The 27686-nt window shown below is 41.2% G+C and overlaps 1 protein-coding gene across 1 annotated transcript; it reads right to left on the bottom strand.

The window, feature by feature from the left end:
* Positions 1–698: 698 nt before the first annotated feature.
* Positions 699–24842, bottom strand: OBI1 (ORC ubiquitin ligase 1). Its single transcript, XM_074563390.1, has 6 exons — positions 24565–24842; positions 19150–19285; positions 18054–18145; positions 16172–16420; positions 12759–12847; positions 699–3182 (listed from the first exon to the last, which is right to left on the bottom strand). Exons 1-6 carry the CDS (start codon positions 24634–24636, stop codon positions 1679–1681), a joined length of 2142 nt encoding a protein of 713 aa, XP_074419491.1. The 5' UTR covers positions 24637–24842; the 3' UTR covers positions 699–1678.
* Positions 24843–27686: the final 2844 nt, after the last annotated feature.

Below are 27686 nucleotides of genomic sequence, written 5' to 3'. Positions count from 1 at the left end.
ATTTCTGAAAAATACGTTAAAATTGAATGACTGGATTTTTTCTGTGAAGATTAGAATTCGGATGGTATAGTGAAAGCGGTATATGAAAGCCCAATGGTCATTGTGCCTGTCCTACCAGGAAAGGGTCCTTGCACGTATGGCTTGAATGGTGATCCTTTGCTAAACCCGTTTCTCAAAAAAACGGAAGTCCCAGTTTAGAATGAACACACCACTTGCACAGATGCATCCACACATTACAATGTGAAATGTAGTTCTTGTTCAAACTGCTTACAGGACCTAACTTCACAGAAGATGAGCCAGTTTATTGAAATTTTCCAAACGGTTATCCCTCTTTTCAAAGGGATGAAAGGCAGCGTATAGATTTTTCATATCATAGGTATTGATGAAGCAAGGATGTCTGTTTGTAAGAAATGCCATCAGAGGCCTACATAGAAAGAAAAACCTGCATCTTACAATTAAATATGCCCTTAAAAAAACCCCTTAAACACAATAATGCAAAGAAACCAATTTTGCTCTGCTGCTTAATTAGGTCTCCTGCCTGTAGTAGGCCATCACATTATGTTGACCTATGCAATACTTCATGGAAGAGTCACCTCCAGAGAGGCCGAAAGCCATTTCCATCAACTGTATCGATGCTGACACTAGAATGGTAATATGTCTAACAAGGAGGAGGAAGGGAGATGTGATTTTTTTTTTTTGCGAATAAGCTCACATTTTTGTTTTACAAAAGTTAGATATTTTCCAAATGATGAAAAAAAAAAAAAAGTTTCCCCATTCTCCTTTTGCTAATTCAATATTTGAGGCAACATCAAGGATTACAGTGCTTATAATATGTTTTATTCAATTCACATAGAAAAGCATGCAGTATTAATGTAAAATGGTACAGTATTAATGTAAAATGTTCAGTGCACATTAGGTAAACAAATCATTAGCATACAAACCCATTTTTATGGTCTATACAGGCATACTGAACACATTTAGTATAGCAATGCTTTTTAGGAACTAAATTAAAAATTGTGCTTAACTTCGAAAAATACAAGCCACGTTTGCAGTGTTAAAGAAGACATGTTTTCTAACTGAAGTGCTGTAACCCTGAAAAGAAAAAGGCTGTTACCTTACACCCACTTAAAACAAGAGTTTCAGTACAGTACAGTGCTATGAAACAGTCCAAGCAGCAACATTTCCTCTGGGAGGCAAGTTTTATGGCAACTGACATTGTTTTATAGCAGTTTCATGAATCCATAGGATATATAGCCAGTAGCTGCCTTACACGCGCAAAATGTAATCTTTAGGAATGGGAAACGTAACCTTTAAAACAAATTCTTACATAAATGACTGATTTGACAAGACCACTTAAAACAGAACTGAGTTTTAACGGCTCCTGTTCAAGGGAGCCGTTAGCTGCGCTCACAACTGGAAGATCATGTAACCTGAAAACATAAAAGAGCACCCAAAAACCCCAAACCCCCAAGTAAACAAAGTGCCCAGCCAAAGAAAAGAATCTGGAATGGTTCTTCCCTAAGAAAGAGCTTGTAATGGACAAGGGAACGTTCAGTTTTCACATAGTCGAAAAAGACAGGATCAGATTGCATGGAAGTCATTAAAAATTAAGTTCACCTGTAAATATTAAACATTTGCAGGTTGAAGACTTTGAGTCACGTTCGATTTCCAAGCAAAGTCAGTTTTTGGTGGTTTTTGACGGACTAGCACTGGAAAGGCTGCTTTGTATTTTCCTCTTGGTCGACTGACTGGCATTTTTATTTTTCCTTTCAGCTATAAAGGAGGACACCCAAGGAGGATTCAGCGGATTGTGCAGGTCAGACGACATCTTTAGAAAGCAGGAACCAAACTTTTGTTCCTCAAACAACCTTTGTGAGTTACTGAATAGCGAACTCTGGGAAAAGTCTCTTTGAAATAAACAGTTTGGAGGTTTGATATCACTAGCTACTACGTTTTGGCTTGTAAACAGCGGAAAGTGGTCATTCATATCTACCTCAGATGGGGAGAGGATAGAAAACATAGCAGGTTTCCAGCCAGTTCTATCAACTGCTAGATCGCTCGTCTCTGGACACTTCATACTCTGTTCCTCATTCATCTCTTCCAGTTTCTTCTCAGTTTCATTCAGAAGCTTAGAGCACTCTGTTGACTTTGAAGAATTATCAAGATCGGAGGACTTGAAATTATAGCATGGACTCTTGCTGTTGTCTGATTCGGACATCATTGAGTCCAACTCAGAAATTTTATCGAGGTAGGCAGCATCCATAGATGCCTCACTGGAGGTTCTTGTGCGATTCATTTCGGAAGAGCAGAGAGTATGTAACCTTTTAGGTAAGCAAGAACTTGTTTTATCACTGGACTTTGCTGATGTCTCATCTGACTGACCAGCGACTGAATTTTGCTCTGATTCATCAAAATCTAAGTTATCAGCAAAATTTGTTGGGCAGGTCCCCCAAAACCCTGATTTTCCTGTGGTGAAACAGTTTAGCTTCTTTTCGCTATTACAGCTGCTTGTGCTGTGCTCTGGAGAATCTTTGCTGCAATCATCCGAAGTGTCACAAAACTCTTCAAATTTCAGTTTTCTCAGGAATGTTGATGATTTCCTTGCATTTTCTTTTCCATCGGGAGTGTTCAACTGAAGGCGGCTGAGAGACAGAAAAGGAGCGCATGGCGGTGGAAGATCATAAAGTTCTTCATCCTTATACGGGGTACATTCCTCAATTTTATTCCACTGCTCTTCTAAGCAGGCATCCATATTTGTACTATTTTCATCCAGGAGAACCCCCTGACACCCTGGAAATAATTCTTTATTTGGGGCACACTGGGTATTTGAGCCATTTGAACCATCTTGACGAGAAGAGCTTAAACAAGTTCCACCGCTCGTCATCTGTTCAAGACTGTCAGGACTTTGACCGGTAGTCAAAGCTTTTTTCTCCTCAGTTTGGGTTTTCAAACATGTTGTGTCTTCACTGCTCTCAGCTCCTTTAGCATCCGCGGAAAGTGCTCTCTCACTAACAGCACTCACCGTCTGGGCTCCTTCGCCTGCATTTTTCAGCTGTAAAAGCTGACACTCCATTTCTTCTATGTATTTATCGCTTCTTTCCAGTGCCTTTTTTAGACGGTTCATCTCACGTTCACTTTGTTCTACTTTGGACTGAAGCGCAGCTACTGTAAACCTACCAAACCTGCAAGAAGTAAAAAAGAAAGAAAATATTAAGCTGGAAAAAGACATTCTCGTGGTGCTTTGCAAGCTCGTTTCAAGAAAGAGAAAAGCTATTAAGTATTGTGTTAATTTCAAAACAAAAGTCGGAACTTTTCTCTGGTAGTTATGTGAAAAAAAAAAAAATCTTCGTATATAATTTACAGGTGGAGGTGAATACCTGAAAAGCCAGAATTAAACTATTAGTGGTAGTAAGGCAATAACAAGCAGATTACCCTTCCAGGGGCTGGTTCTATCAATTCAACTCAAATATGCATGAAGAATTATCCCCTAAAACAATGGCAAAGATTTATGATAACATTTGAACAGTGGTCCACATCTTGAAATATTTACATTCAATCATTTTCCTACAGTACAGCAGTGTTTTACAATACATTTCTTACACAATGTCACCTTGTCAAATATAAAATGCCAATACGAAATTCAGAAATTGCAATAGTCCTTTGAGGTGGTTTAAATACTTATATAGACCATTTCAATTATGTTCTTGTTAGATATACAGCTTTTCCTCAGCCATCGCGTGGATGGTACTTCCACTTACTTCAGAGCTACTTGTTTTTTTGAGCTTTACAACCGGAACAAACTAATTTCTTCCCTGACACAAAAAAACTGCTACTTGTGGTTTGTGAAAGTTGTGTGTTCGTGAAGCTTCCAGCTTGAGCACGTATTCAACTGCCAAGATACGGACTTGCCTTCTCCCCATCCTCCACCGGCTTTCAAGACTGACCTTCCCCAGAGGGCAGGTGAAGGTTTCAGCTATATGCCCTGACTAATTCTGACCTGTCACTGACAGGTGGTCACCAGGGAATTCCCTTCTCCAATCTGAGGCTCTCCACTTACAGAAACAAAAAAAACAATTAAAGTTGTGGTATTATTAGGAAGGAGGGAAGGACCTGCAGCCGCCCTGCAACTCTGACACATAAGGTTTTATATCACAGACAAATGACAATTCTGCATGTGGGCTCACACTAACATCTACTTTCCATCTTGCAGGTCCACGTTACAGCACAAGTTTATATTCACTCTTCCAGCACAACCACTACCGGGAATTTCCACCCTGTTTCTTATCTGTCTGTCTATCTGTCCCTCCTTCAGTATCTTTCAGAGTCACAGGGAATTCCCATTCCATTTTCCGCATTCCATCCCCTCACCCCTTCACAAAATGCTCCCACTGCAGCCCTTAAACCAGTAATGTCTGGAGGTGGTATATCTGTGGCCTGAGACTATGAATCTACACGTGTGTTTCCAGCAAAGAACCGAACTGCATTTTGTTTCTTCAATTCCTGAGCCCAAAGCAGTGGCAAACTGCTCTATGCTGACAACTGCAATACTGTTAAGTGAGCAGTCAGGGAAAGGAATAAGGGATATCAGAAGCCCCAGACAAGCTGGGCACAAGCGACCAGATCTAATGACATATTTCACCATTCAACTGATTCTACATATTTAAAAGACTCTGAAGATTTTGGTGTAGATGGTTCAGTAGTGGGGAAGATTCACACAACAGTCTAAGTCAGAGCTGCTACCGGACCACTTCTTAAATCAGACCAGCCTAAGCTTCACACAGTTTTGGTACGCACCACTCACTGCTTTGTAGACATGAAAAGGCAAGGTAGTAGCTTCATATTTAGAATAGGACTGTTCACTTAGTAAGTTGTTGGGTTTTTTTTTTTCCTCCCTAAAAGAAGCTGTCTGGATTGGAAGTCTATTGAGGCAAGGACCCCCCACCTCTGCATTACATCTACCCAATTCCCTTTGTCTTCATAAAAATGAAGACAGACCATTTTTTATTTGCTTACTCTAACAAGCAACAGGCTTTCTCAACTGATTATAGCAGTTCTTCAATTTCTGGTTGCATTCTAAAGGGAAACGGGAGAAAGGGTGCACAGGATTTCCTCCCTTTCCCCTATGAAACTAGATAAAAGCAGAATCACAGACAGCTCAGGAACATTCCAATTGTGTTTCCAGATGAAGGGGGTTACAATGAAAGAAGCACCCTCATATACAACACACCTTGGCTTATTCCCTCCTTCAGTAGAAAGAACTCAGATTTTGCTTTAAAATACTGAAGGAGCCACTGTAGCACCGCACGGCCCAAGCAAGACCCTTCCTGCTTCCTAGGGTGATTCAAAAGTATTTATTTTGCCTTTCTCTAACAGACTTGTCCACACACCCTTACAGGAGCAAACCTTACACTGCTTAATAAAGGATATAAAAATGATCCAAAAATACAATTTAGCTTAATAGCTAAGCAAGAGATGGGGGAAAATGCTTATGTAAAATAAGAAGTATTTTCTGGGGTCTGCTGTAACAGACACTTTGACATAAAAATTAAACATGTTTACATTTATATGCATACCTGGCAATTCCTTTTTAATGGAAGAATGGTGTAATATGTTTATTTAATGCAAGTAGCATTAGTGACAGCCTGAGATTTGCTTACGAGGAAGAAGCACTGTATTCTCAAGTGCGACTTCTATAACAAGTGTCCTCAGGTTAAAAAAAAATACAATATGTTGTTCAAAGCCAAACAGCATCACTAATATGTTAATTGTTGTAGAGGGATGTGCTTGGGAATTTTGGTTTTCAGAAAAGGAGTATGTGACACTGCCTACAAACAGTTCCCTCTGCAGTTAAGCAGCAGCACAATAGTTGCTTTCTGTTCCTGCTTTGAGACTTGCATGCATTTATTTCCCAAATTTTCGAGGACATGGATTTTTAAAACAGCCATATTACAACGCACATATTTAAACCAATTACTCCAGACCAGAGCATGACATAGGTGTTTTAGTGACTGATCTGGCAGGTCAGCAGACAGTTTAAGACACATGCATATTTTGGTTAAAGAAGCCAGAACCCTCCCCAATCAAATCAAACCAGAGATCTTCTCTTCTTCCCTTCAGATCTACAGTGAGCTGTGCCATAGCCAACAAGTTATGGTCTGATGATAATAATAATAGAATGCAGTACAGTTACATGAAAATAAATTAAAGTTTGGCCTGACACTCTAGATAAATTATCGTTCCTGAAGTACTTGAACCATTTCACACGTGGTAACAACTTGATACGTTCTTCAGTAGAAGTTAAGGTACTCAGTATACACGTGCAAAGAGCACATTTCATATCCTCCCACATGGACAAAGCCTTTTCAGGGTTAGGATCGTGTTCCTTAGTCGTATCACTTAAACAATGAGTTTGTATCTCACTGTATTTGTTTCAAGTACACCCTTTCTATAGAAAACTGAAAACCCATAGAAACTAGCGGTCACTCATAAAGCAAATAGAAAGACTTTCCAGGTGGGATTTGGATCCTTCAATACAGACACCTAATGACATTTTAGATAGGCTAAGGTCTTTTACACAGCTGCTGGCCTCCAGCTATCACTCTGGAAGAATAGAGGTCTCCTATAGGTCCCGTATCACAGCTGCCAGGTCCAGGCAGGTGTATTGAATACGTTATAGTGTCTGAGGTGACACTGGATGTCTAGATGAGCACTTGAACCCCACATTTTAGGACCTCTCCTCAGCATCCTTCTTCTTGTCCCAGCATTTTCTAACTTGACACCAAACAGAAAGCTGCAGTCAGCTCCCATCTACTGTGAGCGCAAAGAACTAACATTATAGCTATAATGTTTCAGTAACCCTCTTTCACATTATTCCACAACTACTCCCTCAGTTATGTTCAACTACTCCCAAAGATGTCCATTTAGAAACTGTTTAGGAAGTTTAATAGTCTCTTACCCACCAAAGAAAAAAAAAATTAGTTATTTCTTCTGTTCTTATCTATCAGTTCTGCAAATTCAGCTTTAGGGTTTCATTTCCACACATCAGTGACTACTGACTGTAGCAGATCTGTCTAGTTGAGCCCTTAACTCATATCAACTCAGTTTAAAACCACACAACCTCATATAAACATTTCTCTTTGTGGACAGTAAGCAGCTGCAGCAAATAGCTTTCCTGTATAACCATTTACAGAGGACTGGGGCTGCAAGGATGCCACGGAAGATGACTCTCCAGTTCTAATCAGCTGATGGCCCAGACTGGGGGCTGCCCTGCAGCTCAGATACATGAACATGATCCATCCCCCAAACAAAACAAAGGGTGAGAAGTAAGAGATGACAACATACAGTCAGGACTTGCCACAGTTCGAGATCAGGACAATGCCAGTGTGTACAACCAAACACAGTCCCATCATTTAGATACACATTTTCACTTGGGTTCTACGTTAGATAGGAAGAAAGAGGTAGGAAATCCAAGAACAAACTATCTGAAAGCCCTACTAGTTTCTACAAACCTTTTGTGATATCATGTACCAGATGCAGCTGGATGAGAACGAGTTCTGCAATCATCCTCTACATCAACTATGAAAGGTGATCTACAGCAACATCTTGACAATGTCCCAGGTTATATACAATTGCCTTAAAAGTGTGTCATATTCATGTAGGCATTTTTAAGAAGAAAAAAACCCCACATCAGTTATTGTCCTTTTCCTAGCACGCAAAAAAAAGTCAAGAAGAGATATACCTCATGCAGGTTTCTCTATTAAGATCTGAAGCCAGGAAAAAAATGAATCAATAGTGGAATTTGGTTCCACTGAAGAAGTAGTCCTGGGTATAGCCTACTACTGCTTTCCATTCTGCAGACCAGGCTGGCTGACAGAAGAAAGTGTACAATGGCTCCTTCTTGAAGGAAGTAGTAGAAACACTTGCTACGGCTAAGTTTCTAAGCTTGTAAAAGAACAAATTATTTTCAATATAAGCAAGTACTGGGCACTAAACCCCCTTCATCGCACAGTTCACAGAGTACAAATCAATCTGAAGACGCATGGTCTTCCTCATGAAATCTCTCCTGAGCGTCACGGAAATCCACTTCCTTCACATCACAAGAGTAAGGCTAAGCTTTACTGTTTGTTGGATGACTGTAGAGCAGCAGGATTTAAACAGAAGAACAGCTAAGTCAGGTATATTCTTTGAAAGAAGCTTCTCCTTTCATTTAGGGAATTGGGTGAAATCAGACAAATATGCAAAGCCTCTCCAAGCATTTTAGCATATTTCAGTGAAGCAGCACTGGTCTTCCACATAAGAAAGCCAGGTCATACCCCAGGTTGGTGAATAGCATAAGCCAGAAAAGGTTACTTCAGAATTGCTACAAAAAAACCAAACCAAAACAAAAACCACAAAAAAAACACCAGAAAACCCTCAAAACCAAGGAGTGTGATCTGAATATCCTTACCCATCTGCTTAAGGTTTAGATGTTCACACCAGGAGTGGGTGCTTCCTCAGGATTTAATGCTATGACTCAAGAACTCAAATTTGTTGTGAAGGCTATGAAATAGCATTTTCTCCTGTTTACTTTTAAAGCCACGCTGCAGCTGGTCTTTGAAAACGGCCATCCCTCTGGGACAGCAAGCTTGCAGGGAGGTGAGAAAGTAGCCCAGTTTTCTATCAAGGAAGATAGCAGCGTTCTTACCCTCTGCACCCTGGACACAGGTTACTAGAAGCCTATTTGTAGGCTCAGTGAAATGCAGAATGAATTACACAGTCTGGCATGAGCGGAAATATTTGAGTTAGATAAAAACCGAATGTTGTACAGAATGAATCAACAGCCTTATTGTTGATTGTATTGTATCATTCAAAAATCAACACTTCAGTGTGCAGGTACCTGAAGTCACAAATCTAGACAACATAAACAGTAAAACTGGAGAAAGTAAAGAGAAAAAAAAAAAGACCCCAAAACAACCACAGTAAGACAACTCACAAACCAGAGAAAAGGGATAATGCAACAACTTTCTGCATGTTACAGATAGTTTTTCAGACTGGGATTTTAACTGGCAGAAGAAATTAAATATTTAGGGAAAAGACTCCTAGGAAGCCTAGAAGTCTGGTTCAAGCTAATTTGAATCTAACCATTCATAAAATACACTATACCCTGGAGTAGATGGACTTGCTAGTTATTTTCCTTCAGGTAAAAAGCAAACATCCCTTTGCCAAAAATGCTTTTAGATCCATTGTGCCTTGCCAATAGACCTAACAGTTTTCTATTTTAAGTAGAGCTGGAAGTAATAGGTCTTTATCATCCCGCAAAACTTAAGTTTTAGGAGTTTTCCTGTTCTGTATCAGGAAAATGGAAGTCACTGAACATTCCTCAGGAGAAAGAGCAAACAAAGAGCAGGCAACAACCAACCAAATAATCAGTCTGATCTGCCTGAGAAATGGAAGACTAACACAGGTCTTTGGTAAGAATCAGAGCAAGAAACTTAGCTCTATTTGCTTCTCAAACCTACGTCCCAACTATATGCTGGTATGGTATTCTGGTGAAGATCTGTTCTCAAAAATGTTTCAGGAAAAAAAAAAGGTAATCAATCAGCATCATCAATTAAAAAATTGTGTAAAAATCCCTGACATGGCTATAATGTCAATTTTATTGACATACATGACGTTTTTCAGCAGGTTTTAATGGATATGAAGAAAGAGAAAACAACTTAAAACTATGATAAAAGAAAAGTTTTTTATTGACCACTGAAGACAGCTAATTATATTTTTCCTGTGATGTCAGAGGTAGAGTGTGTGTTACAAAGGAATCATTCACCTGCCATCAGTGTTTCCTTTGCTATAAAGCAAAGCCTGATAAAATAATCTAGGTTGTGATACTTAGCTTCAGTGTCATTATGCACAAAATGAACTACATGTGGCATAAGGGGACTGAATGCTGACAAATTCTTTCAAAAACAATTTGATACAAGTTTTAGTTAGTTACCTAGCCAGTTGTTTAAGCATTAATCCATACCTGACATTCTGAAACTAAGAAATTTATGACAAATGAAACAACGGTGGTGATACCAAATTATGAAGATCCAATCTGTCAGCTATTTTAAATTGCACTAGAAAACCATTCAGAAACTTCTTCCAAAAATTGCCTTCTGAACAATTCTGAATAAAGTACACTGAAACAACCCTACTGGCAAATCAGTGTACCTGCACAAAACGTTTAATTACAGTGACATTATCGGGCTCTGATGCTTATGCCTTCAATTCTGATTTCGTAAGCAAGGTAAGAAAACAGCTATTGCAACCCCTGTTGGGTTTATGAAGCCTATTTGAAAGACCTTTTAGATACTATCAAAGTTTGCCATCAGAACTGGAAGAACATTTAAAAAATCTCTTGATGTTATGTGTGGTCTAGATATTGACCAGACTAATTACTACAGAGGTGAAAGTTAATTTATAAAATCTGCTAACAACACTAACACGGGATAGACTTCCTACCACCTCAAGGATGTGACTGAAATTTGAAATAACTGTTTTAAATTTGACACGTGCATCAAAACATCAACTTGAAGAAAGCCAATATATGGGTAAAGTCCCACAGTTTGGGAGGGGACATTAGCAACACAAATGCAAAATGAGGTAGGAAGGCACTTGCTAAGTAGCTATTTAGCAGAACTGGTACTGGCCATTCATGCTAGAAGTGCCAGGTAAAAGGCAACGAAAAGTGTATTGCAATATATCAATACAAGATGTTGTGGTAAGACAAAAGGCAGTTTTTCTGCTCTACTTAGTGCTACTGAGACTTCATTTGGAATCTAGTACCCAGTTCTAAGCATTATTGCTTCTGAAAACAGTAGATACTGGAGAGCTGTGAGAATACAGCAAACCCAAGTAAATCACAAGTTTACATGTTCTCTTAAGTCACACTTACCTAGAAGAACTGGACAAATTCAGTCTATAAGACATGACTAGGACTGAACGGGTATAGGTAGGGTGAATCAAAATTGCTAAATTTAAGGTGTAGAAGGGTTTCTTCCAGGACAAGTTTTGCCTTACATATACTTAAATTTTTGTAGTACACCACAGGACTCAAAAAAAACCTAAGCTGAAGGCAGCAGCAGCAGGGTACTGACATGCATCTGTCTACACTCCTGAAGCGTTTGAACTGTTGCTGGCCCAGTTTAAGCCCAATTCAAATCATGTGCTCAATTCCTATGCACAATTCTGGAGTTAGCATGGGCCAAAGATCATTCCCAACAGGCAGGCAGGATGTCACCATTTGTTCTGGAGACTGAAAAAAAACCAATAAATTTTTAACGGTAGAGACACGGACAGGCCAATCTAAGTGGCATCTGGGTTGCAAAACAGACCTTGACACTGTTCAGTTTCTAATAACATTTGGCTATATCTGTGCTTCTAAAGAAGAAAGTAACGGGCTATTGTTTTAGGCCACGCTGGTAAAAGCTGGAAAAATAATCTGCTTACAATGAAGACTAATTCCTCACCCACATGCCCCTCCAATATCTAATTTTTCTGACCAACAGGATGGTGAAGTGTGCACAAGCTAGAAGACACAGAAATTCTCTCCACTAGGGAGTTTACCTGCAATCAGTAAAGTCAAGTTAGATGACCTGGTCTTTTCTAGCTCTTCTCCTCTAGGACTTATTTACATGTATTTACTTTTCAAGTTTGCCACCCTTGCCAACTTGCTCTCAAATCTTATGGGAAAAGATATTCCATGCCATTAAAGCCTTCTCCATTGCCAAGACCTTAAACAGGGCTCTCACACCCTTATTAGAGGACTTGAGGGCAAAATGTACTTTTATGCATTTAACAGCACGGCACAAGGATCATGCATCTTCTTTCCTGTGGTCTTGAATGACAAGCAGTCTGGCAAGCAAGCTCTCTATAAGGATGAACTTAATCTTCCAGCAACTGAGTTGTGAACTGGAACAAAATCCAGAGAGCTCTCTTCTCACATTACACAGGTACCTCTCAACTGCCTTCATCAAAAGCACTGCACAAACCTTGGGCCAATGCTGCTCTTAGTTTTCTAAATTCCAAACCAATGAGAGAAAACCGGTAGAAAACCAACAAAAGAAAGCAAGAAATGCAACTTTGAAAACATGAACATGTTGCTTCACATAGTACTTCCAAGGAGAGGTACCTTAGCATGCAGCTGCAAATCAGTAGGCAAAGTTTCTGCTTTTTGATGTCATTGATATTTTAACCACTTAAGACAGAATATTAAGCACAGGTGTCAGTTCCGGGAATTATGTTCTCATGATACAGAAGTTCGATTCTACATATCTTGCCCAGACACAAAGCTATCAGGGACTTTCCTTAAATAGGGAGCTTAAGTCCACAGAACAAACCCTGAAGGCAGCAAAAGGAAGAAGAAAACAAACCAAACACAACCAACCAGAATCTCTGCACTCAGTAACAGGCCTTCGAGTTTGACCATATACCAGATATAGAAATTTCCCATTAACAAAAATAAGTTAACTGTAGAATTCAACTAATAAACCCAGCTGTTCAATATTGCCCAGATAACGCCCGGAATAGCACTTGGAGTCATATCATGTTCCTTCACTGTAGATTTGCTGCTATTCTGTAGGTTGCATTTGTCACCCAAGTCTATGAGGACAAAAATTCCAAAAGTCTACCTGGAGACACATATGCAATACCATATACAACACCACGGTTTTAGGTTAAAGTCTTACAACGGTTAAACAGTCTATAAATAAAATATGGTAGCTTTTAAAATATTAACATACTTTTGGGGTGATCTACTATCAACTTCAGCTTTTAGTCGCAAATTCTCTCTTAAAAGGCTACTGTTTTCCATGCTCAGTTTCTTATTTGCCTACGGAAAAGAAAAGGAAAAAAATAAGTATACAGTAAAACAGAAATGACTTTAATATTTATAGGACAAGCTGTTTCTCCTTTTTAAAGAGACAGAACTAGAAATGTGAAGGCAGGAAACAGCCTTCAGACAGGGACACCACTTAAAAATCACCACGGGAAATGGCTTGCAAAACTGAATAGCGAACAGACATTTTTTATTTATATTCCCAAAATACATCACAAGTGTCCTATCTAGGGAAATAAACACAGCTATGTTAGTTAGTACAGAAAGTCATTAAGGAGATGTACTAATGGCAATTCCATGTTTTTTTTTTTCCACATGACTAAATACGTTAAGTACATTAACATTACAATGTGCAGGTATCAGCAAAACTAATGTTGAACAGCTTCCCCCATTCCAAATTAGAGTAAGATTACTTTGGTTTTTTTAGCTTGTTGTTTTTAAAGCACAGTTATCCTAGGGATGTAAATCCATTATGACAAGCTATTTGCAGTCTTTCTTCACTTTCTTCCAGGACGTTGTGATTAAGACTCCTGATTCACAACCCTTCTTACTCCTTGAATTGAGGTCAATTTCTTCTTCTCAATTCAGCAGACACCCTTGTTAACAAGATACTTCATATAAAGAGAAGTTTTCCTGCTGCCGTGTTTCGGAACAATGAATGCCACTATCCCAACAAATAGAAAATACTCGCTGTACTTCATAGTCTGCTCAATCTCCGTATGCTGAAAACAGCACCACGGTCCAGGACTTGGAATTCATAGCCTCAACTGTATGACGCTTCCACTGCATAATAAAAGTATGAGCTAGAGTTAGATCCGAAGAAGCAGCTGTGCAACTGGGCTCAGGAGTGGAACGTACTTTTTCAGAAGCATGAAACAGTGCAAGGAAAGAGGCAGAAAACTCCGAATGTTTATATAAATATTCCCAGCAACCTCTCCAGGTGAGGCTAAGACACTGGGAGGTAGGGTGAATGGAGCAGAAAAAACCCCAAACACCACCACCACCCCCAAATACCACAATATTCCTAGGGGCAGAAAGAGTAAATAGAAACTTCTGATAAAGAAGGAATGGGAAGGGTAAGCCCAAGACTTGGGTGTCTGAGTGTCAACTATTTGGTATTTAAAAAATAAAATGCACAAAAAACTATCCTGAAAGGAACGAGTAAGAATCCAGGACACGTCGCTTCCAAAGGAGCATCAAACCATTTGTCAACATGGCCAACACCTTTCACTCTTCCCAGAGACACATTTCCCTCAGCCACACAATCAGATAGGAAATTGCATGACTTGTGTAGAGATGGTAGGTAGGGCATCCACCTGGCACACAGCAAGGCAGGACTGAACCTCTTCGGCCTCCTTCCTCCAGGCAGTGCTCTACCCTCCAAGCCAGTAACCTGCAAGAGATCCCCACCTGCAGCACAATGTCTAGATTAATGAGTTCATGTAACCGTGTTACTAATGAGTATACTTTGTCTAGTATTTCTGCTACTGGGTTTATATCACCACTTCCATACTCATTATGAATCTACTCAAAGTAATAAATGGGAGACTCTGCTCTAGGACATTAAGTGATAAAGGTGGCTGCTAGTTCCTGACTCAGTCTGGTTTTAAAAAGAAAGTGATGGCAACCACATCTTCTGAGGGACCCTGTCTCGCTGGGAATTGATGGGTGGTTGAAGCTCCTGGGTCAGGTACGTTAGGGCATAAGAAGGTTTCTGGTTCCAGATTGAGTGTATGTGGGAAAGAGGTCTTGCTGTTCAGACTGGGGTTGGTCAGTGCATGCTCAAAAGCGAAACAAGTTCTAAAAGAAGAGCCAAGTGGCTTTAGGTACCTCTGAAACCGAACAGGGAACAGATGGGAAGAGAGTGTTGGACTTGATCTTAAAGGTCTTTTCCAACCTAAATAATTCTATGACCACAGTTTAAGACTTGGTCCCTAAAACCCATCTAAATCTCTATTCGTATCTAACCGTTAACCAAATTCAGAGACTCCATAAATTTAAAACCCTTTCTTGCTAAGGCTGAAGTTATACTTCAAAAAAACCCCAAACACACCCTTCCCTCAGTCCCTGCTATTTTATTCTTTTTACTTACCTAGGGTAAAAGTTAAAAAACTTAGTCACCACAAAAAAAAAAAGAGAGGCAGTACAGTTTAACTTTAGAGAAAAAAAATACAAAAATATCAGGCAGACAGAACTCCTTGCTGCAAATCCCCTTTTGTCAACTACAAGTGACTCTCAAGCTCCTGGGAACCCCTTAGGAGGGCAGAAGATGTGTCCCAGCCTGTAAAGCTGAAGCCTGAGTCTAGCTAAGCTATTGAAAAAGCTAATTTTGGAAACTCAGTTTAATCCTTTTAGTGTTTACAGTCCAAGCAGGGCCAGAATTTGCTTTAAACTACAGAGGCAAATCTAGTAGTGTCCCATTAACAACAGAATGGCAGAATGGTATAATGTGGGCCTCTGAGTCTGTAGCACAGGAAAAGTGTAAACACTATCAATGCTTACAGAGGGAAAAAAAGATGCCCTAAACCACATAACGCTTTGGTTTTGCGGGAGGCAGTCCAGAATTGTTAACAGATGAAACAAAAGCAGCATTTCGAATAGATGCAAGTCCAATTCTTTCCACCTTGACTTTCAAATTAATCTTGAAATTTCACTCAATCTTCAGGGTTTGAGGTGATTCTTCTTGTGCCCACAGGTAGATTTTGCAAGATATTTTTATTTAGATGTATTTTTGCATGACTATCTCCTGCATCCCTCCTTCTGCAGTATCAGGTTTTCTTTTATATTACATTCAAGATGTACAAAAAAGCCGCAGGTTTCCAGTAAAGGATCTTCTGGTCATAAAATGCTGAAGCTTGTCTATTTTCGGTCAAAGGGTCAAGTTACTCTGTCTCAGCAAATTGCACCAAAAATATCGGCTAGCAAGGAGGGCAATAGTGCAAAATCTGCCTCAGCCAACTGTACTGTGTTTGGCCACTGAATGTTGTAAAATAGATATATTATATAGATTATTGCAAGCCTGAAAAATCTGGTCATCAATACTGGTGACAAGTGCTACTATAATCCAATTACCCAGCCACAGAGTGACAGAGGAGTTGAAGAAGAGTCACATGCAAGACTCACTAGAACAAGCAATAACATCTGACACTTGCAAAGGCTATATGGAAATACTATGATACACCAACAGTCACTGGAATTCAATTTTTCCCTCTTTCTTCTAGATCTATGAAGTACCCAAAGGTCATGCTAGCTCTCACTCCCGTTTAACTAACACAAAACAGTTACACTACAAGATAGCTGAGGAAACGTATTTATTACCTCCTTTAGCTTTTCCACACTATCCACCACTTTTTCATACATATCATTGGCAGCTTTCAGCTTTTTGCTCCATTCCTCTGGGGTTTCTGGGCCACTGGTACTTGCTTCATTTGCTGACTGGGTAGTTTCCTCGTTCTGGCAAGACAAAGCTGATGCCGTAGGATCCAGAAGAGATTTCAGCTGTGTCTGTAAACTGAGATTTTTACCTCTCAGATCTTCCACTTCTTTTTGCAGGGATTCGATTTCATCCTAAAGGTGTCAGAAATTCACAGGAATTAAAATAACGTGTAAGATTAATTAAATAATACTGGCAAGTTCCCACAGCACTTTAGAAACATGGGTTCTGGCAAGCGCAGACGCATGCCTTCACTTACACATATATCTAAGTACGCTTATGTATTGTGCTCTAGGCAGGATTTTAATCAACCTGCATACTCAAGCATAGTGAAGGTTTTAGTGAAGGGAATCCCCAACTACATAAAGGACCCTGAAAAACTGGCGGGCAGACCAAAAGCTTCAAAGCATTCAGCAACATGAATCTATTATTAGGGCACTCTGTGGGAGGGTTTCCTGTATCAAGAGTGTTCTTAAGGTCGTCCACTGCTGACTCATTTGCTGTTATTTGAGAATGTTTCTCTCATATCATTCTGAAACATCACATGTTCAGATACTGAAAGTCTCAAGATTCAAAACAGACCGAACACTGCCTGGAAGAGGCTGCTCCAGCTACACAGAAGTAGCAACATCTTATGAAAGACTCTCAAAACACTCTTAGCTATATCAGTCTGAAGCCACAGAGAAGCAAAAACCTTCAAAAGCCCATTGTTAGAGAGATAAAAGAAATAATTTATCCTGAAAACATGTCTTCTACACTGTTCACCAACTTAAATACTTGAGTTGCTCAAGGTCAGATTACTAAAGGAGGCCTTATATGGCATTTAAATAAATCCAAGGCATATCTTCACAAATAATCAAGCTTGGTCCCCCTGCCCCCTACCCCATGAATAAGAACAACCAGTTTAAATTTTGTTTTTTGGAGAGATTTATGTTATCCTATGCCTATCTGTGTGATTTTGGAGTTGATTCAATAGAAAGGCAGGAAACCTCCTTCTCCTGACTCCTTTCATAGAGGATGAAAGAAACTGAGCTACAGGCAAGCTTGTCATAAAAGATAGCCCTCACTTCCCCAGTGTTAAGGATATATACAGCATCCGCTTCCTTTCTCTCATTCTCCTCCCTGTGAAACAGGCTTCCTTGCAAAATATGCCACTTCTTCACACTGCTGCTACTAAAGAAACAACTAAGCACGCTCCTTATTAACACCTTTTCACCTTGTTTCTAAGAGAATATTTTTCCAGCAGGAGAGTGGAGACAAACTTTCAAGTATTCACTCACTTTCAGAAAACAATAAAGCAACAATAGTAAAAATTAACCTATGCAAGAAGGTTCCAGTGAGTAATATTCTTGAAGAAGGAATTTCATCTCCTTGATGAAACAACAGGGAATTACTTCATAAAACGTTGGCGTTTCTATCGAAGACGAAACAAAAAGTCCCCAACACCCAATATGCATAAAGAAAACCCTCCCATATCACCTGAGGGTGGAATTCCCACAAAACTATAGAATTGGCTGTACTTGGCTACCTGCAGCATAGAAAGAACATCACCATGACTTCAGTGGGACCACTTCAAGCACCAGCAAACGCTCTATCATAACCTTAGCCAGAAGGTGGGATTTTAAGGCAGCTGAGTTTCATGCAGATTCAGTATAAACTTCTATTCAAATTAAAAACACCGGGACTCAAAGCAAAAGGACCAGTTGTTTGAAGAAATTTAGCAGTTGCAGTTTATCTGGAAAGTCACAACACTCCCCATGTCCTTACCTCATATTCTTTGTGAAGCAATTCAAGCCTTGTTTTACGTAGGTGTTTTCTGACGGTTGGACTAAATATAGGATCACTTTCACTCGTTCCTCCTAAAGCAGCAAAGGATGAAACAAACACTATTATTGTTTCTTTTTCAGTCAATTCAATACTAGTAACCCACCTTATAGTGCTTTTCATATTATCAACTACAAATACAGCTAATATTGGACCAATCTACTGCCATGGGAGATTAAAAGTCCTTTCGTTTTCAGAACAGGTTACACAGGAGTACCTATTAATGATGTTTAGAAGTCAAAATCCTGCCTCACAGCAGGAAGACATCTTTTGAATTTTTCAATTTTGTATTTTCCTTGACAGAATCCTATCTTATTTAAGACCATACTATTAAAACAGCGCTAAGGGGGGTGGGGGAAAATCAAGCATACATAAAATTAGTACAAGATCGTGTAAGTTTCTAAAGTGAGATTGTTCAGATATATTTTATCTCACAACCAAATAGCAGAGCTGACACTTTATGTCAAATAAACACCATAGTATTTTCTAGGTCTGGGGAAGTTCAGATCCTCATTCAGGTGTTGTAGCTTTGTCTTATTTCTGTGCTAAGAGACATTCTCTTACAAATAAAGCAAAGGGGAAGAAATGGTGAACAAATCAAAACACAAGAAAAAAAAAAAAAAAAGGAAAAAAGACCACATACTCATTCAAGATTCTGGATTTAAGTACACTATTTCTCAGCTAAATGCTGTTCTCTTAGGTCAACAGGTTACAATGCATAGGTAGAGTACTTCAAGCAAGGTGCTTTTTTTTTTTTTTTCAATTAAAGGCACCATCCAACCAAGACTTAAAAAACAATTATTAGAGCCACGGGGTACTTGCTGCCGTTGAATAATCTAGCCATTAATATACACACTACCTTTGGAATTTTTACCTGGTAGCTATTATGTATGCTTCCAGAAAGACTTAAAGTCAGACCTTCCTTAGACACTGATAAAAAAACACAGAGGAAAAAACATCCAGGCATCTTTGGACTCAAAAGAATCTCCTTCAGCTGTAAATACCAGAAAGTTATTTCAAAGCCTAAAGTTGTCCTTACCTATAATTTCCTTGCAAGGATTTTCAGGCGTGATGGGAATCCTGCAAGCTGGACACTGATTATTGTTCTTTAGCCATACTTCAATACAAATGGAACAGAAGACATGGTTGTTGACACAGATGACCGGGTGACGGACCTTTTGGCATTAAGCAGGGGGAAAAAAAAAAAAAAAAAAAGAAAAAACATGCAGAAAGACACTATGACTACTTCAAAACTCTTTCAGGTAACCGAATACAAAAATACACTACTCCTCAGTGAAAGTCTGGTCTTGCAGGGAGGAGATGCTTGTTTTACAGGGCTAGCTAGGAATGATGTCTTGACTTAAAATACCAAACTTCCCTATTACTGAAGGCACCAAAGCTATAACCATTTTTGCAAAACTAAGGTCCTTGATTCTAGGAGCTCATTAATAAATTAAAAAGTGTGGCAGGAGTTCTTCCTTCACCCCTCAACCTCGAGGAAATGCAGCCAACCACTGCAGTGAAATGCATTTGCCTCCCTAGGTAGAAAGGGGACCAAAAGACACACATTAACTGATTTCCAAAAGTCAGGGAATGAGTGATTGCTCTTAGCAACAACCAACACTTTGCCCTGGAAGAGGTGTCACTAAAACGGATAGTGTTACAGATTAACTCTAGCCCACACATAATCAGCTTCATGGAAATCAGCTTTAAAAGGATAAGGGCCAAAACCACAGAGCAGAAACATGAACCAGCAATCACTAATTCAAGCCTCCTGCTAGATATGCATTGCTACTAAATAAGTCATTACCCAAGAATGGGGCAGCTAACTGAAGGATTAAATATTCCAATCAGACACTGATCCCTTCAAGAAGCTTTCCCTCCCCTTCCAAAATAGCAGGGTAAACAAACTTTTAGAAAATATTAATGACAATGCCTTATTCTCCCTTGTCATTTAACTATAAACCCTGTTTGAAAGTAAGTGTGTGCAGAGGGACCAAACATGATACAGAATAAAAAGACTTTCCCCTGTATCTATGCCTTACTGCAGCTTCTGTTACAGCTTACTGTAATACACACTCTCAAATCTCTTAAGACCTAACATTAGTGTCTGTGTTAGGGGCCTTAGAAATAATTATTTGTTTTTCCTCCACCCCTGTCTTTACCCAAGAAATGTGTTTTGAAACACAGAAGTATCAGTATCTGTTACTTCAGAGTCTACTATGTTGCACCTAAAACCCAAGTGAATACTTTCAACTTTAAAAAAAGTCCTCATCATCCCCAAGATCTTCCTCTTTCATTCTGTTAGTGAAGTAGTCAAACTAAAAATGAAAAATGAAACATTGGCAGGGAGAAGCAAGCAACTTCACAGCCAAAAATCACTTCGGAAAACAGATTAGATGTGGCCTGTAGTAATCCCACCCATACAATTAGTGTTGCGCAAGCTAAACCCCAAGCATTCTACCACTGCAATACACATGAATCTGAATTAAGGCCCAGATCTGTCAGCTGCTTCTCCAATTTACTATCTATGACTCTGTCACATTACAGGATTCACAATATTTTTAAAACCTATGATAGCCCTGGGAGCCAAAGGATTTATCTATACACAAACAGAAACTCAAGTTACTGAAGGTGTGAATAGAGAGAGACTAAGCGATTTCTCCAAGTCTCTGCACATTTTCACCTCTAATTAAGGAGGCTTTTTTGTGATTAATGCAAGCATTAGCACACCCATGCTTTGTAAAAGTTTAAATAGTATCATTTTAATTATTAAAAAAAAGTTATCTTGTTATTTACTGTTTTTCTTTATTCAAAAAAGAGCTTTCTCCAGCTTTCCCATCAGCAGCTAGAAGAAAAAAAACCAAACAACTTTTTCTCTGCCCATACTTCTTTCTTACTCAGAAGCAGCCCAAGAATAGTTCTATGGATGGCAACGATAGGATACAGAGCAGAATAACATAAAATAATCCAAACAGGAAAAGACATTACAGGAGTGCAGGTCTCCCCCCCCAGGGAGCAAGAGACCCTCAGTTACCCCAAACCTGACACAGAAGTGCACTTCTTGCAAGTGAATGATTACTCCATATCTCTAGCAAAATAGTAAGTCACATTTATTACTCTCTAGGGTACAGTGCTACTGATTTACACACCTTTACAAGTTTCATTTCAGGGCTGAGGTTTATACTTCCGTTGTCTCAGGATCCACACAAAGCAACCCACGCGACAACAGCAGAAGCTGCTATTGAAATGTCACACAATGGCTGGGGGTGCCGCTGCCCTTCACCGAGTCCCTGAGCCACTGACTGTGACAAGCCCGGGGGGGTGGGAGATCGCACAGCACAGTTTCAGTTCCTTAATCGACTATAGTGTCTAGAAAGACTACAGCTCATTTGGGAAGGCTTTATCAGCTAGGTGATTTTTACCAATTTCCTCATTTTTCCCCACACATAATGTGATTCCTATGCAGATCAAAATCAAATCCCGTACACACCTATGTCACTTTGAAGGCACTTCTGGACATTCAAGCAGCATTAACGGAGGAGCAGGCACACGGAAAAGTAGGCACACCAATACCAGTGAATGAATGCCCAGACATCCCAGGGGCTTTCAACACGCACAGAATCCTGTGCCTGAGCCCAAGCAAACTGTCAACACCAAAAATAACAGGAGACCCTCAGTCATTCTAGGTGGAGTAAAACTAACGGCCCAATGCAGATGGCTTCTGATCTGCTTGCTAATTATGAATAAGTATGTTAGAAGGTAGCCCAGGCCGTGTTAAAAGAGCATTCAGGTAACAAACATGAAATTTATCCAAGCAATTAACTCTTATTATAAATGGTTATTTGCACATCCTGACAATATACTTTACGACACTGCTCACATTAACAAAATGGTGTAATGTTACGCCCCCCAAGATTTCTGCTTCATTAACAACGAGTGGTTGACATTATTGAATGGGTTTGTCTTCAATATCTCTTTTTATCCCCTTACCATCATGCACTGTGAAATAGTTTCTGTTTTGCAGTCAGTCCTTTGCAAATTTTGCAGAGATAGCAAGAGGTACATTCTGAGTGTAGGGTGGGCCTTCTACTGAATTTGAAGCCTATGCTACAAACCACAGAAGTATTAGAATATGTCAACTCCCATGACATTTTCTGCTCCCTCCTTGTCCTGGCTTACACTGTGATAGAGATTATTTTCTTCCTAGTAGCTGCTGTGTTTTGGATTTAGTTTAAGAATAATGTTGATAACACACATTGTTTTAGCTGTTGCCAAGTAATGCTTATATTATGTCAAGGACTTTTTCAGCTTCCCACAGAAGCTGAGAGGGAGCATAGGCAGGAGAAACTGGCCAAAGGAATATTCCATACCATAGACGTCATGCTCAGTAGATAAATGGGGGTTGGCTGGGGGGCAGGAATCTACAATCACTGCTTATGACAGGCTGGGCAACTGACCACTGGGTGGTGAGCAAACTGAACTGCATCACTCATTTTGTATATTCTTTTATCACTATTGTTATTATTATCTTCTCTTCCATTACTCTTCTATTAAACTGTCTTTATCTCAACCCATGATGTTTCTTTTTTTTCTGATTTTCCCTATCACACTGCGGGGAAGAGGGGAAGAGTGAGTGAATGGCTGCATGGTCCTGGTTACTGGCTGGGGTTAAACCATGACACCCCTACAAGATAGGACAAAACCAGTAAATTTTTCCCATGATTTAATTTAAACTGCATAACTTTTTCTTCCTGTAACCTTACTCTTGATAAGTGCTTTTTCTGATTAAGTCTTCCAATATACTTCCAAGCTAGAGACAAAGATATTTATTAAAAAAAAGACAGCCAGAGCTGTCAACTTTGGCAAAATTTAAACAGCTTCACGCATCTATAAAGGAAAGCATTCAAACACCTTTATTACTGATATCACCAGTAGATTCACTTGTATAACATTATCACCTCAGTGCAACACACCAAGTAAGAAGAATGTGGAAATCTCTTCCAGTACTTCCAAAAGTCAGGAACATCAATAACTGACCAACTCCAGAAAAGAAGTGGAAGTATGAAAAAGTGGCTTGAAATAACGCAGTGGCTCTATAGCAAAATATGAGTGAATACCTAACAAATTTATCAAAGTGTTTAGATTAGAAAGTCACTAGGATCAGATTCAAATAGCAAATATATTGTCAGTTTGATTTCACCCTCCACTTTCTCAAGAGGATACACACTGCACTACAGACACAGTAAATTTGTGTCCTCCTCCATTTTCATCAAACAGATAAATAGAAAAGGAAAAGTAACAGGACCACAGCCAGGAAGTCTTGCTCGGCTTCCACAGAAAAGCCAAGAAATGAGTAAACATGGTTGCTAAAAGCATCACTTTCTGTCAGAGCTAAGAAAGCTGAGAAAAGGGAGATGTCTGCCTACTTTCACTACCAGCCCTACACCTACTTTATACATCAAACACACCTATTCTTTTGTTACCACTCCAGCAGAAAAGAAAGGTCTTGGAGTAAAGGCCACGTGAGGTAGAAAGAAACCAGACAGCAAATGCCAGAGTTACAAACATAGGTGGTTATTTCTTCCCTTGTAATTACTGTTGTGCTTTAAGAGGTTTGTTTTGTTTTGGAGAGCAAGGGAACAAGAAAAAACAGAGTAGTGGGGAATGAGCAAAGAATTTGAGAAGCAATTAGTGACAGCTATGAAATCAGCTCCAGGGCTTTCAGAAAAGACTAGCATGAGCCCTCCACTTCCCCAGGGAGAAGAGAAAAGGACGGAGAGAAAGGGTCAGAAAGTGGAAGCGGAAACTTTTTCTCCAGCCTGCTGCAGTGTGGCTCGACAGTTTTTTATTTTTTTAAAGTAAAAAAAAAAAAAAAAAAAAGTCCACGGTTATACATCCCCTCTTTGTTCTGCTTGCCCTCTACGACACAGCACTGCGCCCCAACACAAACTCACCCGGCATTTTAAAACGGATTATGCTACAAATATAGAAAGGGGGAAAAAAAACCCCAAAACAGACACCACCCCCCCCCAAAAAAAAAAAAAAAACAAAAAAACAAACAAACCCCAACCCTCAAAATCTTCACCCTGGGAGCCATAGATCTTCGGGGGGGGGGGGGGGGAAGGGGGGGCGCACGACGGTGAGCGACCTGGGGCACTGGGGTCCCCTCTAACAGCCCCCAGTGGACTCCTGAAGGGGGGGGGGGGGGGCACGGTAGCCACCATGCGAACGGTGGCAACGAACCTCGCCCGCGGCCGGGACCCCCGCTTTCCCCCTTTCAGACGGGATACCCCCACCCCAACTTTCTTCCCAGGGACAAAGGCGGCGGGGTCGGGGCTGAGGCCCCCGCCGTGGCCCCCAGCCCCGACCTCACCGCAGGCCGGACCCCCCCCCGTACCCACCACCGCAGGAAGGGGCTGAGGGAAAAGGGCAGCAGCGGCGCCGCCGTTACCTTCCCCAGGCAGATGTGGCAGGTGATAGGCAGCGTGAGGGACAGCGTGACGCTCGGCCCCTGCTGCGCCATCGCGGCGGCCTCAGCAGCGCGGAAGCCCCGCACGGCTGTTAACGGCGGCAACAGCGGCGGTGATGGCAGCGGCGGCTCCCCCGCCAGCCCCGCTACGGCAAGCCGGCGAGGACAAGCCGCCGCCCGGCGGAGGGGAAGGCGGTGCGCGCTTTTTGCGGCGCTCCCCTGGAGGGCGGGCGGGAGCCACGGCCCCCTCACGGTTCTGCCGCCGCAAAAAGCCCGGCCGCGGGCCACCGCAGCTCGGCCGGGGCAAGGGCAGGCCAGGCCGAGGAGGTCCGCAGCCACCTTCAGGCCGCTTCCTGGGGCCCGCGGAGTTTTTGGCCTACGCGCGGCCTTCTTGCGGGAAACCTCAGCCTGGGCTGCATTAAAAGCAGCGTGGCCAGCAGGTCGGGGGAGGTGATTCTCCCTCTCTACTGTGCTCTGGTGAGACCCCACCTGGAGTACTGCGTCCAGCTCTGGCGCCCTCAGAACAAGAAGGACATGGACCTGTTGGAACGGGTCCAGAGGAGGGCCACAAAGACGATCAGAGGGCTGGAGCACCTCTGCTATGAGGACAGGCTGGGAGAGTTGGGGTTGTTCAGCCTGGAGAAGAGAAGGCTCCAGGGAGACCTTATAGCAGCCTTCCAGTACTTAAAGGGGGCCTACAGGAGAGATGGGGACAAGCTTTTTAGCAGGGGCCGTTGCAACAGGACGAGGGCTAACAGTTTTAAACTAAAAGAAGGCAGATTCAGGCTAGATATGAAGAAGAAGTTCTTTACAATGAGGGTGGTGAGACACTGGCACAGGTTGCCCAGAGAGGTGGTGGATGCGCCATCCCTGGAAACATTCAAGCTCAGGTTAGACAGGCCTCTGAGCAACCTGACGGAGTTGTAGATGTCCCCGCTTATTGCAGTTGGGTTGGACTAAATGACCTTTTAAGGTCCCTTCCAGCCCAAACTATGATTCTATGAAATAGGGTATCGTAGGGAGTGCTTGGTAAAGGCCCTTTGCAGGAGGAGGGCAACACAGTTACAAGGGCTCCCCTTCCCTCCCATAAACCTTTCCCCGACCCACGATTCATTGTGCTAAATTAAATAAGCTGTCAACTTTAATCCTGTTAATTCCCCCAAGCCTTTCTCTGTGCTTTTCCCCACATCCCTTTTTTGTTCTACTCCAAAATATGATACAGCAAATGGGAACATGTTCCAGGGGAAACTCCTGGGACATGAGCCCCCCTTTCCCACCACCTCGTGTCTGGCTGGAGCAGCCCATACCTGGCAGTGGTCTCGCACTTGGCATCCCTTGGCTCCCACGCTGTCCTCCTGCTGCGCAGACGGCTCGGCCAAAACCCCTCGATTCTTGGCCCAAAGCATTCCCTGTTGTCTCAGGTGGGATTTTCACAGCCCACGGGGCTGAGGCTTTGAGGGTGGCAACGAAACGAGGATGTCGATAAGCCCCCAACCCCTGTGAGTGCTGTGCCTGGTATCATTTGCCTAATGATGCCTGATGGAAGATCTTGTCCTGATCCATGGAAACTGAGGTGCCAAATCCGTGAATGAAAATTTGCATCTGTCAGCCGGCTTGCGTGGACCGCTCTCCAAATCGCGAAGCCTCGACGTTGCGCTTTCTGGGCTGCTGGAGAGCAGCTGGGAAGTGGTGCTGGCGGGACAGGAGGCTCCTAGGAGTCTGCTCGCTTGACCTCAGTCCCAGGATTCCTGTAGTTTCTTGTAAACGTGCCACAGCATGCTGAAAATTATAGACCTGAGTGATTTAACATTGCGCCACATGATAAAGGCTTAGAATGCTGAGCAGCTAATTCAAACAAGCGTAAAGTTGTGGATGCAATGATTAACAAGGAAAGTATCTTAGGCTGACATAGTAGAGTTGCACGGATGCATTTCAATTTGACATAGGTAAGTCGCTGCAAATAAAGTGAGCGAACTAATCCACAGTGACATTCCAGCTTAGAAGAGGCCTAGCGGCTTTGATGACAACGTATCCTTAAGTGGAAAGAACAGGTTTGAATAAGGTGCGCTAGATAAATATTGAGTATTCATGTGTTAAAACACTTCAATAAACTGCAGAAAAAGTGATACAGCGTCAAGTAAAAAAAGAACCATTTAGCAATGTAACGGACACAGTTACTTACGATAAGCTGTAGTGAGTGGACATCCACTGTGAGGAGATGCTTTCAGTCCTGGCACGATTGACCTGCCATTTGGGTAAGAAGGTGTTCAGAGAATTTTTTTGAGAGAAATGTAAAATTACTGGCTTTTGAGCTTTCAAGACAACCACTGGAGCCTGAAATTTTTTGAGTGTGTTCATCGTGCAGCCAGTGAACTGCAGAGGAATGCAGTGAATCCCTGTGATTTTTCTTTCTTTGCTTTATTTTCATATTGTTTTTTATTGAAAAAACGTTAATAGACAATAGAAAGAGCAGAAAGGGTAAATGCATGAAAGAGAAATCAAAAGCAAGGAAATGCATCTTACCGTTGACATGTGAAACTCTTTTAAACGAATCTGGGATAAAGCAGGAACTCTTTCAAAGGCGTGACTTCCACTCCTTCAAAAAAGTACATGTAACCGGAGAGTGACCTGTTAGAGAACAAGCTCTGTTGGGATGAATATATTTTCTCTCAACCAAAAATAGCTTGTAAAGGAGCTTATTTTTCTGAATAAGCTGCTAAAAGGAATATATTTTCTGTGTAAGGAGGTTAAACTTATTTGCTTAGCAGATCTCTGCTGAAGTTGGATGCCTAGTCAGTGAACGAATACTTCAAAAATTATTTGTGATCTAGCAATGCCTGAGGTTTAGTTGAAATTTATGGGATGATGTTACCAACTCTTCAGGGGCATGGAAAATATTTAATTCTGTAGTGCTGAGAGAGAGAGAGAGAGACCACAGAGAGTGAGGAGAAAGGAGCTGGAGGGGTAACGATCTGCTGCAGCTAAGGGGAGCTGAGGAATATAATGTGACTGCAGGAGGTAACAAATGTTTAAAAGGTCCAGGCTACCTAATACCGGCATCTGTGTAGCATGGAGGGTGCTTTTGCAGTAGGGCTGGAGCCAGG

This window comes from Larus michahellis, chromosome 1, assembly GCF_964199755.1.
Source record: "Larus michahellis chromosome 1, bLarMic1.1, whole genome shotgun sequence".
Lineage (NCBI taxonomy): Eukaryota > Metazoa > Chordata > Aves > Charadriiformes > Laridae > Larus > Larus michahellis.
This window is presented reverse-complemented; position numbering and strand designations above follow the sequence as displayed.

Excerpts from the sequence above, each read along its gene's own strand:
- OBI1 (XM_074563390.1), bottom strand. The coding sequence starts at position 24,636 with ATGGCGCAGCAGGGGCCGAGCGTCACGCTGTCCCTCACGCTGCCTATC. Across the intron at positions 19,286-24,564 it reads GCCACATCTGCCTGGGGAAG|GTCCGTCACCCGGTCATCTG; the intron begins GTAACGGCGGCG and ends TAATGCCAAAAG. Across the intron at positions 16,421-18,053 it reads TGCTTCACAAAGAATATGAG|GATGAAATCGAATCCCTGCA; the intron begins GTAAGGACATGG and ends TGACACCTTTAG.